Here is a 21699-nt window from a genome sequence, read left to right on the forward strand (position 1 = left end):
CCTAGGGCCTGATTTATGAAAGCTCTCCAAGGATGGAGAGAACACACTTTCAGAAGTGATGCTGGGTGATCCAGAAAACATGGAATGGATTTTTAAAAAATCATTAGCTATTTGCTAGCAAATATTTTGAATCCTGTACCAGATCCATTCAAGGTTTGCTTGATCACCCAGCTTCACTGAAGAAAGTGTATTCTCTCCAGCCTTGGATAGCTTTCATAAATCAGGGCCCTAGTGTCAGACCTTCCATCTCAATCAGCAACTGCTGAACGTGAGAGATTCGTTCGATAGCTTTCTTGGAAACAATGGATCCTCCCACATTGTAATTTTCAGGAACTAAAATATGCAGAACATCAAACACAAATAGCACAATATCATCTGGCACTATGTACTCCAATGCTTAACCACCTAGCCGTTAAGCCCGACCTTCGTACGGACAAAAAAAAACGGCTAGGATGGTTAACCCCGAGATTTTTCCCATCCATACTTACCTGGTCCCCCTGTGCTCATCCAGCGTCGTTTTCGTATTCCAGCGTCGTCCTCCGTCCAGCGTTGTCCGTCGATCTCCCTCTCCAGCGTCGGGTGCCAGCGGGACCGGTAAGATGCCGGCCGGCATCTTGTGTTCCGTTGCCGGCCGGTGGAACACAAGATGCCGGCCGGCTTCTTACCTGGTCCCGCTGATTGTCCCACGTCCTTCTTGTTCCAGCGCCGGGTGCCTTCTGAAACGAGAAGCCGTCCGGCGGAGAAAAAAAAAACGGACGGCTCCTCCCTGCGTGCGTGATGACGTCGGCGCGTGTGCGGGAAATTCAAATAGAAACTCATTCATTCATTTTGTATTGGATTCAATACAAACTCCTGTATTGAATACAATACAAAATAATTCAAATAAATACAAAGTGTGTAATTGGTAAATTCAAACTGTCATTTTGTATTGGATTGAATACAAACTCCCGTATCCAATCCAATACAAAAAATTAAAAAAAATAAAATAAAAGTAAATAACTTGGAAATTCAAATTTATATTTTGTATTTGATTGGATACAAACTTGCTTATCCAATCCAATACAAAATAATATAAAATTAATACAAAGTACATAACTGGTAAATTGAAACGCTCATTTTGTATTGGATTGAATACAAACTCCTGTATCCAATCCAATACAAAAAAATAAAAAAATAAATAAAATAAAAGTAAATAACTTGGAAATTCAAATTCTTATTTTGGATTGGATTGGATACAAACTCCCGTATCCAATCAATACAAAATAATTCAAAACAAACCCCAATAAATACAGAATCAAAGTTTTAAAAATTGCCACTTATTCCCTGGATGGCTAGTGTGTAACACTGTGTCTTATCTTACCTTTGCTGATCTTCGCCTAATTTTGACCATTTGCTGCCTGCTTTGACCTCTGCCTGGACTCCGACATCTCTGCCTGCCGCCTGCCCTGACCTCTGCCTGGACTCCGACATCTCCGCCTGCTTTGACCTCTGCTTGGACTCTGACATCTCTGCCTGGACCTGGACATCACCGCCTGCCTGACCCCCCCTGCCATGGCTTCAAGCTTTGTTTATGTAGTCATGTTTAAGCTGATTTTTGTGTTTTTTCTTTAATTTTATTAAAAGTAATTTTTTTTTTTAAATGATTGTGTGTTTCAAACATTTTTTATATTCATAATATCTACTAGAACCCTTGTTCGGACATATTTCTGTAAGTTACAGGTCTACAATTTAAAAAAAAAATTTCATGAAAAACAGTGAATCACTTTTGGTACAGAAATCTAGACCTCAGTGTAACGCTCAGGAGGTTAACAAACTGCAGAAACAAAATGATGCCAGAAGTCTTCATATTTCTGTTGCTTAGCCATAGGTTTTGGTATAACAGGTATGCACAGGTAAACAGACACCAATTAGAGAACCTTGCTGCGTTTCACACAAAGTGCTTATATGAAAAAACTCATTGGTTAATATGTGTCTTTCTGTGCATGCCCAGTCATGGTTTATGTGGATTTACAGTGTTGGATATAATAATTGACATTTACTTCTGGGGACATGAAGAATTTAAAAAAAAAATGTAACTATGTATTTTTATTTTAAATAAACTATTTTTATATAGTTTATGTATATATATTCAAAGTTTTTTTATTTAACTTTATCTGGGGATAGGCAAAGAAAATATACCCCAATGTACTTTATCTATTCTCCAGGTTGAAGGGGCTGCTATCTGAAGGCCATTTTAGGAGGCTTCCAGATCCCGATATGGCCACCCCCTGCAGTCCACCACAACTATTTGGGGCAGTTTGTGAGGATGACTCTGTTTCTCGACATGACCACCTCACTACTAAGAGGGCAGAGGGGCCTGTTAGGTTCAGTAAGAGGAAAGTGGACAAACACTCCCACCCCTCCCTTTTCCTTGCCAGGAAAGTTTGAAGCTTGGAGAGGTGCTTGATAATAATTTGAGGGGGTTCTTATTGTGTTTGTTTTTTAAGAACAAAAAAATAAAGAACATTGACAGTAATTTGTTTTTAAACTTATAGAATGTTGTGGTCAGCAGGTGTCCGAACATCCAATTTTATTCCAGCAAAATTTATAAATAAATGAAGATCTCCAACTGGAAATTTGGTACTTTTCCACCCACATGTGTTTTTCTATCCCTACTTTACCTTCAATGTATAGAAAACTATTTTCTTGTGTTTTAGCACTTAATCCCATTCCCATCTAATCTCTAGCCCTCTAAGCACTGGAAAGTTGCAATTTATTACATCTTTTTGAGTTTTTGAGGATTATAAACACAGGAAAAAAAACATAAAAGGCAGCATTTTCTCGATTTAGGAACATTACATATTGTGCTACATCAACAAACTAACAACAAACTCTGCATGTTAAAGAAAGAGACATACAATAGAAGTCATAGTCTGTGACTAATTACAGAAATTGAATAGTTCAATGTCAACAAGACCAACAAGAACAAGAAACAATATATCACTGTTCGCACTTAGGCGTTAAGTATATTGGAGAACTTGTATTTCTACAACCCTTACATAACAATCCTATTATAACACAACAAATATAAGTTTTAGGTGGAAGATGTCCTGAAGGTTTACTCATGGGAGTCTTACTGGTTTATAAATATCTTGGTGGAGTTAAATGTAGAAATAGATCATTGGTCAACAAAAGAAATTAATAATATTCAGGTTACCTGGGGTAAAATGTTGACTAACATCCTGAAAATACATCTAATTTCTCGTTTCAAAGAAGCTTTACCCAAAATATGATTTTTAATTTGTGGAGAATGAACACACCAGGTAATAGATTCTTCTTCAACCCTGACAAAATTCTGATTTGCTGAATATTTCTAGAAAAAAACAACTAGGGGATTTAATATGCAAATGTACTAAGACTGATTTCCTAAAATGAAGATAGCTGCAAAGTGACTAACCTGTCATGTGCAAGCACATCAAAGCTGACACTTATCCGGCTACTATATCATGTGTCCTGGTTCATCATTTGCCCCCACAACAGCATAGAAATTATGTTTTTAAATAAGACCTTTCTGTTTTCAATAAATACATTTTATAGACCCATTGACACCCTAATTGTATTTCTGCATTTTTTTGTACAAGGTCATGGCTGTTGGGAGGGTTCGGTAGGCTGCTGTGCATAGCTTCCTGAAAATGGAAAACTGTGTAAAGTTCCATGTGATGCTGAGCCTCCATGTTCAAAAACAGACAATGAATGCAAGGAGTGGACCAGAGACAATAAACATGGGAAGGAAAAGGCTAGATGATGATGTCTATAAAAGCTGGGCTTCGTCTAACATGATGCAGCTTCTAATGCACATTGTGAAAGTTCACAGTGTGCAGTGAAATCAGAGAAAGAAAGCTTTGTACAACTTTGCAAAACTAAAGGTAGGATTGGAGTTCAACCTCAAATAGAAACAGCTGTAAACCTCTCTTGTATTCTCTTACTCTATGTGTAACATTCATGAGTGAAGATTAGGCATACTGTATAAATATTTATATATATATATATATATATATATATATATATATATATTTATATATTCATAGATTATATAGAACACAATGCAACATGTGAACGCAAAGTACGACAAGTACATTTTATATTTAAAGACAAAGTGAGTCTTGATTAGGAATAACATTTTCCACAATGTAGCTACTAATAACAAGCTAGGTCATTACATAATGCATAAAAAAACCAAAGACTGAAACCTTACACAGTACATTTGGCAGTAAAATTATGCTCTTCCTAGGCACTGTTGTAATTAGTTATAGTAAAATCATTTTCAAGTTTTTAGTCCTTATGCTGCTAAATAAACAGCAGACAGCATAATTAGGATCTGGTTACTATTTTCCACTTTACTATTTTTGGTAAGCTGGCCATACATCACTTGGAGTGCAAGGAAACTGTGACCGAGATTGTTATCCATGTAAAATTGAAAAAAAGAGTCAATGTTTTGAGTTGTTGAGTTACAACTTTAGGAAATGGCTGGAGCTGCTGTAGCTGTGTCCAACATTAGGTGAGCAAGGAAGTGAGGGAGAGAATTACGAAACACAGGTGGAACCAGAGAGGAGCTGAAGTAATACATTTGGTGCTCAATCAAGAACACAACTAATAGTACAAGGAAAATGAATGCAGAAACACTGGAGAGTGGCCACCAAGAGATCAATGCAAATGCTCTGACAGTTGTTCCTATTGTCTGTATTCTGGGTCCTGCTTACAGAGGTTACAGAGGGGTAAATGTGAGTACTCTAGGGCTCGGTTACAAAGGGGTAAATGTGAACACCCCAGGGTTTGGTTATAGAGGGGTAAATGTGAGTACTCTAGGGCTCAGTTACAGAGGGGTAAATGTGAGTACTCCAGGGCTCAGTTACAGGGGGAAAATGTGAGTACTCTAGGGCTCTGTTACAGAGGGGTAAATGTGAGTACTCTAGGGCTTGGTTACAGAGGGCTAAAGGTGAACACTCCAGGGCTCGGTTATAGAGGGGTAAATGTGAGTACTCTAGGGCTCGGTTACAGAGGGCTAAAGGTGAACACTCCAGGGCTCGGTTATAGAGGGGTAAATGTGAGTACTCTAGGGGGGTAAATGTGAGTACTCTAGGGCTCGGTTACAGAGGGCTAAAGGTGAACACTCCAGGGCTCGGTTATAGAGGGGTAAATGTGAGTACTCTAGGGATCAGTTATAGAGGGGTAAATGTGAGTACTCTAGGGCTCGTTTACAGAGGGGTAAATGTGAATACTCGAGGTTCTGGTCACTAAGTGATTAATAATATTATGAACATACTCTGCGGTAAGCCTATTGAGGGGTTAATCACATACTATTTGTGTTTTTGTGCATAGTTAAAAACTCATGCAGTGCTCTTCCCTAAAAAGTTAGGGACAGAACTCTTATAGTGACAATGAACACAAGAACTTTTGCAGGGAAACTATGGGGTAAGCTTTCATTCTGAGCTGGGGAGGGAAAGGAAAGGAGGACAGTGAGGCTGTAGTGATTAGGGACTGATGGTGATACATGGATGGTAGGGTGTGTTTTCTGGATGCAGGGTACAGAAAAAAGAAGTGTGTGCTTGGAATAGGGTACTTGTAGAGCATGATTTGTTCAACTAAATCCAGAACTGGAGGTAGAATCAAAAATTGCATTTTATTTTATGTTTTGTTTTGTTGTTGTTTTTTTTGTTTTGTTTTACATAGGATATATGATTAGCAATCCACATTTACACAAATACACATCAAAGGAAAACAATCTCCAGGGCTTATGATTTAAATAACCTAAATTACACCACAAGCACACTGGTGACACAAGGGAAAGTATTACAAAAGTATCCTAAAGTACACACAGCTGTAAGAGGATTATCTGGAACAATAAATGCAACTAAAAAGCAAAGACAAAGACAAATAATAAAACAAGAAAACAAATAGGACTTACAAACCTAAAATGTAAAAGAGAGCTGTTTGTCTTCTACTGTTTGATACTAGTACCAAATTGAAGAGCTTAACTCTGCAGACCACTGAAAAAAATTAAATCGGAACTGTAAATGGAGGCAGACTACTAAAGAAGAGCCTCAGGGTTCTCCATAGTAAACAAGACATGGCCACACTCATGAAAACACTAAGCTCTTAGCCCTTCTAAGTCTGATGGAAAGAGCTCAAAAGACACGCAGTGCATTATGGTTTTATTGGAAAAAAAAAAGTTTTCCTTTATGGCAGATTTGGCTTTTGAACTTTGGTCAGCAGGCTTATAGGGGCCAATATAGCAGCTTTTATATCATGTCAATGAACACAAAAACTGTTGCTGGTCAACCATTGAATAAACTTTTATTCTAAGTGATGGTGCAAAGGAAAAGAGGGCAGTGAGTTGCCTGTACCAGATCAGATGCCTTCCAACATTGGTGAATTAGGTCACTGTTTTCACCCGGGATTCACAGTGCTATTAGCACAGCCAGGAAATCTATAATTTAGTGATGTCAATGCAACATTTACAGATGAGTGATAGGTCATCATAGATTATAATCTGAAGGCTAAAAGTTAAGGTTTCTGATTGCCATAAATTGCTTCAGACCTTAACTTATATAGGATTTATACTGAACACTTATGCGAGCTGCCATTACCGACCTGGTTATTAAAATTCCTTCACGCCTAGTTCATGTTCAGATCCTTTACTTTTATTATCTGTAATAACTTCTGAAGCAATGACCCAGAATGTGAATGCAGCTCAGAAGTTTACCAAAAGATCAACCCAAATGTCAGCTTACATTTTCTATCAGTTTAGGTCCTCTTTAGGTATCAGCAATGTATATATGAGACAGTGTATTGGGGCGTTTTACCTCTATCTGGAAATTTGTGGAATATTTTATATGAAATATTTGTACACTACCATCTGCCAGATGACACTTTTCTATAGGCCACTAATATGTGATACTGGAATACTCATTGTCCTAATAAATTACATTGTAGCATGTAACACACACTGGATTATAAACCTATTTGCCACATTTATTTCCAATTCAAACCATTCTTGCACTCCTGTCCTATCACATAAATGACATTATGAACATATTAGATTGCACTTTACTATAAGATACATACAAAAGCTATTTATGCAATGCATAGAAGAACTGGTGACTACGCATACCAACAGAGAAATTGCATTGGAATTTGTTGACTTTGTGTTTGCAATTTACACTTTAGAGTTCCTGATACTCATCATTATTTTCATGGTTAATTATTTAGGAAGTTACTACATTGCCACTTGGAAATGATGCAAAGCAGGTCTTGGGCATTCTTTTGTACTGATCAGTTCCAATAATTTGGTGTTTATTTTTAGGACTCCGTGTTAGGTGTTTTCTTGAGGCTAATAAATTACCAGGGTGTTGAAAACCTGGGCAAATGCAAGAAAAGAACTTCACGTTGTCAGTACAGCATATTGTATGATTAAGGAGGAGAGCACAGATGGGTGCTACTCGCTCATTTTTTCCCCTCCTCTCTTAATAAAACAGAACAGGCGCTGTGTGTACAGCACTCTTTCATTCACCTGTCACACTTTTGCCTGTGGAAACAACCATGAATGATCCAGAGACAATAGTTTAGTGTGTGTACAAAACCTAATACTTAATACATTGGCTGAGGGGCCCTTAATATTACCTTTCTGATTGGTTGCATAGACACTTCTTATTTATCAAACTATTTTAGAACACTAGGATATGAACCATATTGATAATACATTATGTTTGCAATAAATAAAAATGTGTTCTTATGCTTTAAAATAGCTTCTTATTAGAAACAATGTTTTGGTGATTTTCGGACGAGAATCATCTGATATGTGTACCCAGCCTTAATGTCCCTACCCATACCTGGTGATTGAACAGTGAAGAACCACAATCACCTATCTTTTTTTTCTTCCCTTAATAGACTTTAACTGGTTGACCCTAATGTAATCACAATAGGTACTTATACTAGCTGTATTTCGAGCAAAATAAAATGGACCTATCACCACATGTTTTCATTATATAAAGAAAAATGTGTTTTTTAAATTTTTTGAAGAGGAGGACACCTGAAATATAATAGAAAACCTGTGGCCTCCTGGCATACATACATCACATATCCCAAGAGGCCATCGGCAATTTCAGGAAGCTGGGTCGCCTTTGAGCTTGCGCAGTGCGAGATTGGGTGATGTAACAAAAAGAAGGAAAAAGATAGAAGATTGCAGCACATAGTGTCCAATTCATACTGGCCTAGGATTGTGGAGGGATTGAAGGCTTTCCACCTTGTCATTTTTTTCTTACTGATATTCCACTTTAAGTGTATTTTTTTCAGTGTATCATTTCTATCATTTAATTTTTGTCATTTGTGTTGCCTAATCTGTCTGGAGTTCAGATTTAAGTTTCTAAAGGGAAAAATAAACCTTCACAAACGTCATTTTATTCTTCACACCTCAATAGTTCTGCCATTAGTATCAATGTGTTGTGGATATTTGCAGGTTATAACATGTTATCTGCTTGGCTGAAATTCTCAAAGGTGGAGACAAAGAGAAGAACGTTCCATGAATATATTATTTGATGAAAGTGGGCATGTTTTACTTTACATCGTTACATAATCACTGAATTGGTTTTAATAAAAGTAGGAACTTATTGACCCAAATAATAAAGGCTAAGTCACGCAAATCATGAGAATAATGGGCTTTTTCATTGTCACAATGGAATGACTGTTGCCAGTTTCTGCTCTTTCTACTTTATAGGTGTACTTTTCTTTTGCATTTTTGGTATGCCAGCACAATTGAATCTAAACCTTAACTGGGTAGCTCATATCTAGTCTGTTTTTCAGACAAATACCATATTTACATAAATTAGGTTTCAGAAGCAAGATAATACTTGTTTATGAATGATAGGAGTGCTACATTAGGAAATCAGGTAAACCTAGCAAAACAGAGTTGTAGCCCTGTCCCATTGAGTTCATATAAGAATAAGCTTATGTTACTGTATTTGCCCCAATGGAAACTAAACTGCCACAGAACAGATTACACAGAATGCACACAAAATACAAAGCTCACACAGAATGCACCAAACACCCAACATAAAGCACCGACAATGCACACAGCACACACACAAAAAAGGTAATGTTTGATTCCCTGTTTTTAAATAGAGCTCTAGGAGTATTAACATAACAAAACTCACACAAAGCAGAAAGTATAACACAGTACAGAACTTGCCAGAGCCACAAGCAATCTCTGATTGCAATATTCTAGGTATGTTGAATTTCTGCCACTTTTTCCCACATATAGTCACATAAGGCTACGTACACACATCAGATGATTCTCGTCCAATTATCGCCTCAGGGCTGTTATCGGATGGGAAACTGATGTGTGTACAGCGCTCGTTCGATGTCGTTTATGGATCTGTCCTGGCAAGTCCATGAACGACGGATGTTTATAACGCTAGTAAAGGGGAGAGAGGGCAGGCAACGGGTTGCCACTTGCTTGTTTTCCCCCCTCTTCTCTCCATAGATCAGAGAGGAGCTCGTTCATGCATTTTTTAGTCTTTTGACAAAAATCTAACATGTGTACGTAGCCTTAGGGTCCCATCTGTTGTATGCTGATGGGACATTTCTACTCTGACAATAGTGGCTCTAGAAAGAAAATGAATTGTATGACATTGGATTTATCCTTTTGCGTAACCCAGTATAACCAGCTCTTCACATATGTTGTAGGTTTGTTTAATTTCCTGAAGCCTGTGCCAGCAAGTTTTAGTCTCTCTGCATGAGGTATCATCAAAATTCCAGTGCTGGTTTGATATCTCACTAAAGGTTATGAGAAATATTTTTGCATTGACACTTTAATACTTTAGATTTTCTATATCTAGCAATATTTTATTTCTTAGGTGTGCAGGAACCTATAATCTCCACAACTAAAATATAAACAAAAGGGATTAGAACAACAAAATGACTTCCATAAAAAGTCAAGCGCTATACTTAACACACCACAATGGACCAAAAATTGCTTCTGCAGCATTTTTGCTAGCACCGTGCACCACAGCACTGAACATATTTATAATAAATAGCACCTTAGCACAACAACACACCTAATATTTGTTACTGTGCATTGCTGTAATGGCTTTTTGCTAACTGGCCCTAATAGTTTCAGTATCTTGCAGCCACCATTTCCACCAATTTTAATTCAATTCACTGGGATATGAAGAGCAGAAACATTTATCTCTGCCTATTATACCGTTGGATCTTGTTCACAGGTGCTTTGCTGAGCCTACACTGCAACACAGACATTGCTTTCAATGCAGTGTATACTGTTCTTGTACTCTGCACACTATGGGGTCAATTTTTATAGCAGTGAATCTGTCATTCCCTGAAGCATTCTCTGGTGGAGAATTTTTCAGTTCCATGTGTTTCAATGGAAGTAATTGTATGCCAACTAAGTAACATTTCAGGAAATGTCAGATTCATTGATCCATAATTAGATCTCTGTGTGTGCACTGCACATTGGGAGAACAAAGCCTTACTATGGATGCTTTGTTATTTTTGTTTGTATGTTTTGGTTTGTATTTGGTGGGGTGCACTCACAAACTGCCTTATGCTATTCTGGACCTCCTTTGCATTGCTGTGACTTTAGAGTGAATGGGCAATATGTGCATATATACAAATATATGGAGACAGAAAGAAATAATAAAGACATCTAGGTATTTGCAGGTCTTACATCTGGTGTCCCATTTCAAAGTCTGCAATGCCCAGTTGTCTTCATTGTTTATTTATCTACTTTTCTGGTATCAGTGAAACAATTCAATAACTTTGAATGTGGACTCCTATCTTTATTGTCTATAATGCAGTAAGGTTGTAATTCTCTGTGCAATCCTTAAATCTGTTGCAGAATGAACAGCCCTGCATGTCACCTTTGTAAACTACAGAATACACCCACCCATGTGATGGAGATCAGGACAGGTTGAAATGGTAAACTTGTTGAGTGCTGCTACAAATCTTTAAAACTGTTACAAATCACCTGGTAAAAGCCATTCTGAACCAGCATTTTTGTAAACAGAACCACAGGCCACCATGCTGTTTTTGCAATAACTGCACATTATTCTTGAAGCTGAAGGTATACAAAGAAGGCTTCTAAATAAATGAGCGAATTTCTAAATATCATCAGATAACTACTGTATACATGCTAGATTTTTTCCAGAAACTGATTGTGCATGCATTGCGACAATTATCTGATGCGTGTACATAGCATTAAAAATAGTGTGGTGTGTAAATAGCTTTAGAAAGTACTAAGCATGTGTTTTAACGTTAATAATGATCCTTATCAAATCTTCAGATGAACATGAAATATTGGCTTTTTCTTTTGTACCTGTACTAAGGTAACTACTGCTATACCACAGAGCTGGTAATGTGAAGTTTTTTTTTTCACTTCATCCTTTTTTACTATTTTTATCTTTTAATGACACTTGAGCCTCCTATTAGTAAAAGATAATGCTTCTAAAACCTAAAGTTCTATGCATTTATTAACCTTAAACGTTTCCCTTCCCCTACTTTGATTTGTTTGGTCTTGTTGCATAGCTTATTTGGTGGGTCGAGTTGCTGATGTCATGTTCTTTTTCACTGGGCTTGCTCCTAAGGAAGTTTTTCAAAATAGTTTCTGTTGCAGCATTTCTTTTATTATATACACTTTTTGTCATCACACAAGTTCCTGATGAAATTTTTCTCCTACAAATTTCTTACAATGAGTCCTTTAATCCCTCTACTGCTCCTTCGTCCTTACTGAGAGGTCAAAGGAAGGGGCCATATAGGGAAGCGCTGGATAGGTAACAAACCTATCAGGGCCCCTAGAACTCCTCCTAGGCACCATTCTAACTATCATGCAGCCTCCTGATAAAACCTTTATCTTCCAAATTTCTTACAATGAGCACATTATTTGCTCTACTGCTTATTTGATCTCCATCCGCATCCTTACTAAGAGGTCAAAGGAAGGGGCCATATAGGGCAGCATTGGACAGCAAGTAACAAAGTTATCAGGACCCCTACAATTGTGTCCTAGGCATCATTCTAACTAACACACAGCCTCCTGATGAAGCCTTTCTCATCCACATTTCTTACAATGAGCCCTTTATTTCCTCTACTGCTCCATGTGGTCTTCTCGCTCGTCCTTACTGAGAGGTCAATGAAAGGGGCCATAAAGCGCAGCATTGGACAGCAAGTAACAAAGTTATCAGGACTCCTACGATTTTGTCCTAGGCACCATTCTAACTTTCACACAGCTTACTGATGAAATCTTACTCCTTCAGATTTTTTACAATGAACCCTTCATTTCCTCTATTACTATTGTGTGACTTCCTTACTTGGTTATACAGAAAGATCAGTAGAAGGGGCCATATAGGTTAACACTCAACGGCAAGTGCCACAATTGTTGGGGCTGCTAGAATTGTTTCCTATGCACAATTCTAACTACAGAGGATCTCAATAACACCACTGTATGGCCTAATTTTCTGAACAGTATCAAGATCATAAGGTAGTAGTCTAGGCATGTTTGTTTTATCAGAATGGATTCAATAAATTCAATTTATCAATTCACTCAAGATTCATACAACTTTTACTCATACAGCTAAACATTGTGTCAGCTAGAATAACTCCTTTATGTGAACAACTAATTTCTTCCCTAAAGTTAAAACACACACACACACATACATACATATATATATATATATATATATATATAAATGCAATGCAATAATAACTTATTTCTCTTTTTGTTTCTAATATAGGTGACCTATTAGAAAAGATGTTTCCCTCTCTTCCTGTCCCTGTGACAAGAGATATGTTACCTAAAAATGAATAGTTGGGCAGCAGTAAAACACAGACAGATTCTCTAACCTTTCCTTATTCTACCAAAAAAGTGTTTCATAATAATTTCTGTCCTTTGGGACACTTTATCACCTAACAGGAAGTGAGAACAAATCTTCTCTGTGGGGGTACACAGCGCTAAAAACACATATTTTCTACTATATCAAGAACCAATAAAGAATAGCGTGGGATAGAGTCAAAATTTTGCAATGTTTAGAATATGTACAGTTTAGTAATTGATTCTACCGTAAGTATTGAGAACTACAGATAGTTTCACAGGCACTACCAGATATATTAAAACTTTGATGCCCTTGATGAATATCCGAAGCATCACTGTCAGTTGCTAACAATATACATAATACCAACAATACTGATATTATTACCAATGCGATGACCACAACTAATATTACATCAGCCTTTTTGAAAAACAAGTCAATTTTAAATACAGATGATACATATTTGCAATGTTTGTGACTTTGCACTACTTTATATAACAATAATAGGAAAAGAGTAACATTTTCTGCAGGTAAAACACTTACCGGAGGATTTGCCATCGATGAAGCTGAGAGGGCCAGCAATGTACGAGAAAGAAAGTTTTATTCCATTGGCTTGAATGCCTATCTGACCCAACAGATGTGATGTTGTTTCAACGTGATTCCTTTTTTGATCTCAAATTAGTATAATTAGTACCCCAGCTAATAATACTTCCAGTCTTTCAGGTTATCCAGTCGTTCTCTTAATCTTTATAAATATGACTTTCTAAGTTATTGCCTCCACTGAAAAGAATACATCTGCTTTAGGAAGTATCAGCTACTCTTATTTATTTTATCGAGTTAACCTAATACCAGGTAATACCTGTCTATTAGTCATTATGTATGTTGGGTAACTGTTCTTTTTACTAATCCAGTTAGTGCCAACTCTTTTCTGCGTAACCACCTCCTCTTTCCTAGGCACAACCTGTTCTCTTTTCTGTCTCTTTTCTGCCTTCTAGTCTGCCCCAAACAGCATCCTTGCTCTCCTCCCTCTCAGGTAAATGAGATCCTCCCCTTACTGCCTCCCAAACTCACTCAACCTGTCATACCAGCCTAGGCTGTATTCCAGCTCTTGTCATCTCTCCTCTGCTCTTGCTTCCTCCCTATTCTCCTACGTGTGATATCTACTGCAATTGTGGAAAACTGGGAATATCAGCAATATGTCTCAATGTGCCACTTAAAGTGGACATGGCTCGACAAAAAAAACATATTTTAGAGTAATAAAAATGCTGGTGCTTGTGGGTACCTGTGCTAATCCTAAAATTGGCCCTTGTGTAGGTCCAGAGATTCCAGGTCAAATTGGTGCATGGGGCCTCCATATAAAGATTGTGCATTGTCTCCATCCTGGTGGTAGGCCCCACTTCCTAATGCCATCGCTTCTCTACTGCCCACTGAAGTTCTAGCATTTGACATTTTAATAACAAGGAATGGAGCCTAAAGTGTATATTTAGTACATTTCTGCAAAACATCCACATTTTCCTATGCTTTATCCATTTAAAGACCCTTAAAATACAGAAAAATACCAATTCATTTGCCATCTGAACAATATACCCAAATACACACCTTTCCATTACCAGAAACCACCAAACTCTAGTGCATGCTAACATAATCTCAACTACTACAAGACACTCTTATTTGCCATCCATTTATCAAGACTCTCACCTCCACAGACTATCAGTACTGCTAGAGCGAGACTTATCTAAACCTGCAAATCTCTACACTGGTTTCCATTTAGTTCCAGAATCTAATTCAAGCTGCTATATTTCACTCCACTGCTCCAGCCCTACTGATGTTTCTAAACTTCTAGAAAAATACACCCCTTGGCACCTTCTCCAGCCAGCTCCTCCAATGACATATTGATTTTCTTTCCACTGCATCTGATCATTATTCCTAAACTACAGTTGTTATCCCCCTACCTATCATATTCTACATTCCCTACCTCTTAGCTTGTTGAGGCAGAGTCTCATAATATAATAAAGATATTATTATTATAATAAAATAATATAAAATAAATAAAATAATACATATAATATTATTATAATAAAATAATATTAAATAAAGTCCTGTTGTGGGCTTCTTGCCAAACTACTTAGACCTTCTGACTTTCCCACCTTCATAACATAGAAGTTAATTATTGTGTAGTCATAGAATAAAGATTTGGAGGGTTAAACACTTCCCTTAAGACAACACAGGAAGTAATTACTGGACATAGGCCAGCTCTAAATTTATGATCAACCAGTATTTTAACACGTAAATACACAACCCTTAGACTTGCAACTATCAAACAGTTGAAACCTTAGAAACAAACCTTAGAAACACAGGGGTCAATTTAAATAATGTTGATGGCAGCATTTAAAATTACCCCTGCTTTTGGGTAACAAAAAATTTCACATGTGTCTGTACCTGTTGGTTGTGTCTATTTGATGCATATCACATCCTTCTTTGCAATCTCGAGCCTTAGAAAAAAATTGTAACAATATGTAAGACTCATATGTCTGACATGCTTTCCTGTAGTTCAGAAAATTTACTTTCATGTGAGACTGAAAGGACTCATCTGCTTATGTTTGTTCTTGGCAGCAAAACTTAAACTATTTCGCAATTATAAGTGTGAGGAAAAATGTTGTAATAGATTCTTGCAGATAAAGTTTTCACAGGAATCTGTCTCTAGTAAATCTGGGTGTAGCCTTGCTGATTATAATTGTCCTGCTGCTGACCAATTTTACATTTCCCTATCATCTGGAGTCTTCTTATTTTTGTATTATCTTCTATTAAAAATGTTCTGCTGCTGGCACATTTTACACTACTGTATCATCTACTCTCAATTCTTAAAACACATATGAGGTTAAAAAGTATCCACTCTTCCACTCCTTTTTAACCTTCTCGTAATGTTATTATTTTCTTTCTTACCTTATGAAGCTAAATATACTCACTGACAACGTCTTTTGAGAACAGTTCATGAGTGACCATTACCAGGTGCTAAATTGCAGCAGCCAGTCCTCTACTGTCCCCTTGTATTAACATCACTTCTTTTTCTGGACCCTAAAAGGACCCTGCCACTGGACAGCCAACAGGAAGTAATCACATCATAGAAGCAGTGACATGAACATCAAAATATGGACACTGCCTGTGCTACAGAGCCTCATATGACAGTGGCACCTTTTCCCTGACCCCGCCCTTCACTGGACATTAATATTCAGCCCCTCTGCCTGCTGGGTATTGCTCTCTCATTTCCTTCTGGTCTCCATTGGTCTTCCTTACCCTCCTCTGGGCACTATAGTTTCTCCTGACAAATTCTTCTCAACACAGTTGTTCCGGAACCTCGCACTGGGCAATCTAAACCCAATAACTCTCCCCCAGTTGCTAAGTACAACAGTTTCCTTCATCTTGCTGAGTCCCATCCACACTCAAAGCATCATTGTTTCCTTCCACTCATTAAGCACCAATTTCTCTGACCAGGATCTGCTGACATAAATTAATGTTTTTTATCCCCCCCACCAAACTCATATCACCAAACTCTGGGCAATTCTTTATCCAGGGGAACTAACACCAAATATTCTTCTCTTCACACAGGGCAATTTTTATTTTGTTGGTTCAATGGAATAAAATATGCCTTTTGTGTTTGTCTTTCAACGCCTCAAGGTCTCTCACAGACTACAGGCCTTTTCCCCCACTACTGGGGCATTTCTTTTCCACTGACCAGCAATGTAAGGGACCCTATGATAAATCATCTTTATTGCTGCGTTTTGTACATCACATTGATATTGCATTGTATATAATAAAAATTATAATATTAATAATTACTAATAGTATATATTTTTACAACAGTTGATCATTTCTGTGAAATTTGCAATCAATGAACTTCTTCTTTAAATATTAACCAAAGTGTTAGCTTTCTTTTATTTACTTTTTGATGCATTCCATATTTCCGGATTTAATAAATGTATATTCTCACTCAATGCAGGCACATTATTAAGCATTGTTGTGTTCTAAGGATTTATTATTATGTATAGTGTATTTTTACTCTATTTCCCACGTTCTTCTGAGTCATGAACAATAATTAGAACAATTTAGCCAAGCTCATTTTCATGTCTCCTTCATCTCAAAGTGTTCATCTTTCTCAAGTTAAAAAGTCAGGAGGTGTGTGCCAGACAAAGCCAATCTATTAATGATTGATGAAAAACATATGAGAAACTGCCTGAAAAAACCTTGCTTTCAAACAGAAATGAATCAAACTGGGATGCTCCAGTATGAAAGCTAAGCTATTTGTTAAAGTAGAAAATGCAATTCAACAGCCAAATAAGCAGTGCCATTATATGCCGTCATATGCTGTCCTTGAAAATTCCTCGGTTCCATAACACCACACAAAGCTTTATAGCATTCCCTAAGCAAACACTTTGTGAAAACCTGGGCAGAATCTCTACTCAAAATCCTTCTTTTGTTTTTACATTCTCCTATTGAATCAGACCTTGATGCCTTTTCTTGGATGTGACAAAAAATGTATGCAACATACTGCTACAAAATCTTCTGTTTGTCTTAGGCTACGTACACACATGCAATAATTGTCATTGGAAATTAACGACCGATCGCCTGATAATTGTTAACAAAAAAAGTGCACAACGATGCAGATGAACGAGGAATGTCGCTGGAAACGAACGTCCCAACAGATATGATTGGGCGAAGGTCGTTTGCTATCTATTGTGTGTACGGTCGTTCAGTGATCGTGGATTGTTCTGCGGTGCACTTTCTTTGGTACACATCACTTTCTGCATCATTCAAACTATAATATCTAGTGTATGTACATTATTGGTGTATTATATTTGAACGATCGTATAGTTTCAACATGTACAGGATTGTGCACAAGACAATCGTTTAAAATAATCTGGAATATTAGTTGTTCGTCGTTAGACGTTGCTTTTCTAACGACAATTATTGCACATGTGTAGGTAGCCCTGGACTAAATTTTCTGTCCCACCTAGATGGTCAACCCTGTAGCCTTACAAAGGTAAGACTAACATTACTCTACCCTAACTTCTAAATTATGTTAAAAACAAATGAATCCCTGAAAATAATTCATTTAAAACAAATGAACCACTAATAACAAAAGAAAAAATCTAAAAGCTCTGTACAGATGTAATACATGCTCCTTACCTAGCAAAATGTATTCTTCCTATAGCTGATTTTTTATCACTTTTGGGAAATCACTTCGTCAGGCATCCCGGGAGGTTCTTTGGCGCTCCTTCAATGCAAAAGGAGCCTTTTTGCTGAAAGAAAAAATAATTTTTTCATCCTACATCACCTGATCGTGCACCTGGGTCAGGTGACCTGAGATGAAGAACCCGGAAGAGAAAATGAAGATGACGGTGGCCGGAGCACCGGCTCTGGACAGATGTCGGGACGATGCTGGATCAGATGCCGGACACCGCCGGAGTGATCAGACCGCCATGTGAGATTAAAGATAAGAGTGTTTTGGGGTTTTTTTGAGTATAGTTCCTCTTTAAAATGGTTTTAATTCCGAATTCTACATTTACAAATCTAGTTAGGTAAGTTTGTTACAATTCAAATTAACGAACACTGTATAAAAAATGCACCTAAAGTTCTTAAATTGGTTGTATCTATTATGTCGCATGATCCTATGCGTATTCTCTCTTGCTTATCTCTGCAATGCCAAGGCATGTGGATGGGACCCAGCTATATTTATTATACTGCACAATAGAATTATTAACTGGCCACAGTAAGGTTTCAAAGTAACAAATGTTATAATAAATAACATGTTGGTGATTTTTTTTTTTTATTACTTCCGGTTAGAACATTTTCCTTACTAGATCCCCAAAGTTAGCAGTCAGTCTGCCCTGGCATGCATGGCAGTAAAAGCAAGTTTACCAACGCTGTTCTCAATCAGTAGCTCTTACCTGCCCCTTAGGCAATACTGCCTGTAAAATATAAAGCTGGGAGTTTAATGAGGCCATGGACACATTTTTTACCATGACCTAAAGTATGCTCAGTGTGGTTGCAAGGCTACAAAGTCTGCCTGTCTGATGATCTAATGATTCCAAAACTTCATTACAAATGTCTCTACTACAGGGACATGTGACCTTGAACCTACTTTTAATCTTACTATGTACATGTAATGTAAAGCCTAATTATGTCCAGGATTGCTTAGTACCACTTTTACCCAATCCTCTCTTTTTCTTTTCTTATGTTCTATAATTCTTACACATGTGGAATAAAAAGATTTCCACATGCAATGGGCCTAATTTATTAAAGCTCCCCAAGACTGTAGACAATAGACTATCATAGGAAATGCTACGTGATCCAGAAAACCTGAAATGGATCTGGTCCATGATAGAAAATATTTGCAACTAATATCAAGGGATTTTTAAGAAATCCATTCCAGGTTTGCTGGATCACTCTCCTATGATAGTCTATCTTTCCCAGTCTTGGAAAGCTTTATTAAATCAGACCTAATATGTGTACTGGAGGTGTTATATTTTTTATAATGTCTGTTTGACGTCATTTTGGAGTCAATAGTCCTTTTCACTTTCTTTTTAATATGAAATAGGTAAGCAGGATCAGTGTATGCCCTTTGGATGAAAAATGTATTAAGAATTTTATTTATCTAAAAACAGAAATCAGCCTTGATTACATAATAATGATTCCACCCAGGATTTTCAGTACATCCTTATATTACCTCAATGCCATCTATGAAGACCTCTCAGACAAAATCAACTAAACTCAATGTCAAGTGTTATTTCAAATTGCATCACCTAGAATGTTAACTACTTCCACACTTTTTTCATCTCATACTAATAGAAACTCTTTTACTGAATGTTCTCCAACACTAGAGCAAAGAGGGGGGAGAGAAAGATCTTTTTCACAAGGGGGAAATCAACATGTATTTAACAAAATACAGTGTGCCTAGCCTAGAAATTGGACATGTAAAACATTAAAGTAAGGGAAGGACTGTACAGGCACATATTAACTTGGCTAGGGCTGCCGTGTCCCCTCTTACTGGTGAAGAAATCTGTCACGGCCAAACTACGGTTCAGCCAAACGGCACCCCCAGCGTTTCTGCAGCCATGCACAGTATCACAGACGACCTCAGCATTTCTGCAGGTGGGCACAGGACAGCACAGCCCAAGGTTCCTGCTGTAAAAGGCACACGCTCGACTGAGCCTGATTCTTGTACCCCCCGGGGCAAGTATAGTTTAAATTCCCTGCGGCCAAATCAGCCACAGGGGATTTATTATTCAGTATGTTTTCCTCCTATCCAATAGTGCCAGGTGGCGAAATGTAATTGGGCACCCTGCCCATTTAATGAGGCCCTGTCATTAGCACTCTTGCCTGTTAAAGCCTCTGTGTTACAGTGTACTTGGGTTCCTTGCTTGTAGATTATGTTTTTGACTTTTGTTCTTTTCCCGTGTCTTGTTATTAGCTCGGACTTAATACCAGCAGTGACCCAGTTTGACTATTGACCTTGCATGAACTCTGCCTGCCCTGATTTTGGATTGTCCCTGACTACGCCTTCCGCTTCATCTTTTTGTACCTCGCTTATCTGATTGATCTGTTGTGCTTGACCTCGACCTGTACCTGGATTACAAAATAAAGTCTGTTAGAGTGTTCCATGGAGTAGGTTGTGATTTGTGTGCCTAGACGCATTACACCTACTATGCTCAATATTGGTATCAAACTGAGAAAGAATGGTGTAAAAAAATGATATCAGCAAAAAGGAGTCTCAGTACCCGACGCGTTTCGCCCCAAAGGGCTTCCTCAGGGGATTCTGGAGACCAAAAGCTATGATAAACAGTGAAATAATATGAATATACAGTTATAATATAGTCTTAGAAACAAACTAGTTTGTTTCTGAGACTGTATAATACCTAGTTCGTTTCTAAGACTATATTATAACTGTATATTCATATATATAATATATATTATTTCACTGTTTATCGTAGTTATTGGTCTCCAAAATCCCCTGAGGAAGCCCTTTGGGGCAAAACGCGTTGGGTACTGAGACTCTTTTTTGCTGATATAATTTATTTACATCATCCTTTCTCAGTTTGATACCAAAATTCAGCATAGTAGCACTGTGGTAACTATGTTTAGTTTTTAGCTTACTTTACAACAAATTGAATAAATATATTTGTTTATTTTATACAGTTAATATGTGCCATGTTCTCCAACACTACTTTTATGGAATTTAAACAACCCCAGTTACCCCAAAACATACCTAGCAAATTTTTTATTATACAAAAACATATGAGCACTTAAATATAAATAAAGTTCAGTTTAAGATTTTTAGGAATTAGGAACAAACAGATTTTTAGATGAATCCCTGCCCCCCTATTCTTTGTCCCCAAATCAAGCTACCCCTTCTTATATCATCTCTCCTTACAGTTAATAGTCACAAACATGAAGTCTTTGAGACCAAGGCATTTACATGGAAATATACAAGTATAGGTCATACTTTTGGCAGAAACACATGTCTATGATAGTAAGCATTATATCAGTGTTTCATGGAATGTGGAAATAGTTTCCAGGTCTTCAGGGAACTCCTGGTAACATGACTATATCCACAGTTCGAAGTATATTAGTGAGATGGACAGTAAGAAGGATGCCTCCTACATTGCTGGCCAGTGGGAAGAATATCATCCTTACAGATAGCCAAATAGATCATTGCTGTCACACTGACATGACCATTAGAGTCACAAGCTGGTCATTGCTCAAGGAGCCCATGAAAACCTCTGGAGGAACCCTTTTTGAGAAACACTGCTCTAAATGGTGAAATCGGAAATCTTTCATTTCCTATTAGGTT

At 37.5% G+C, this 21699-nt stretch overlaps 1 protein-coding gene across 1 annotated transcript in view; it reads right to left on the reverse strand.

Moving 5' to 3' along the window:
- Positions 1–13819, reverse strand: part of LOC140340894 (transmembrane protease serine 13-like) — a 35633-nt gene extending 21814 nt beyond the window's left edge. Inside the window, exon 1 of the mRNA XM_072426331.1 lies at positions 13395–13819. Coding sequence (XP_072282432.1) covers positions 13395–13409 — 15 coding nt within the window. The 5' untranslated portion in view covers positions 13410–13819. The remainder of the gene's footprint in view (positions 1–13394) is intronic.
- Between the last annotated feature and the right edge of the window lie 7880 nt (positions 13820–21699).

This window comes from Pyxicephalus adspersus, chromosome 11 (genome assembly GCF_032062135.1).
Source record: "Pyxicephalus adspersus chromosome 11, UCB_Pads_2.0, whole genome shotgun sequence".
Classification (NCBI taxonomy): Eukaryota; Metazoa; Chordata; class Amphibia; order Anura; family Pyxicephalidae; genus Pyxicephalus; species Pyxicephalus adspersus.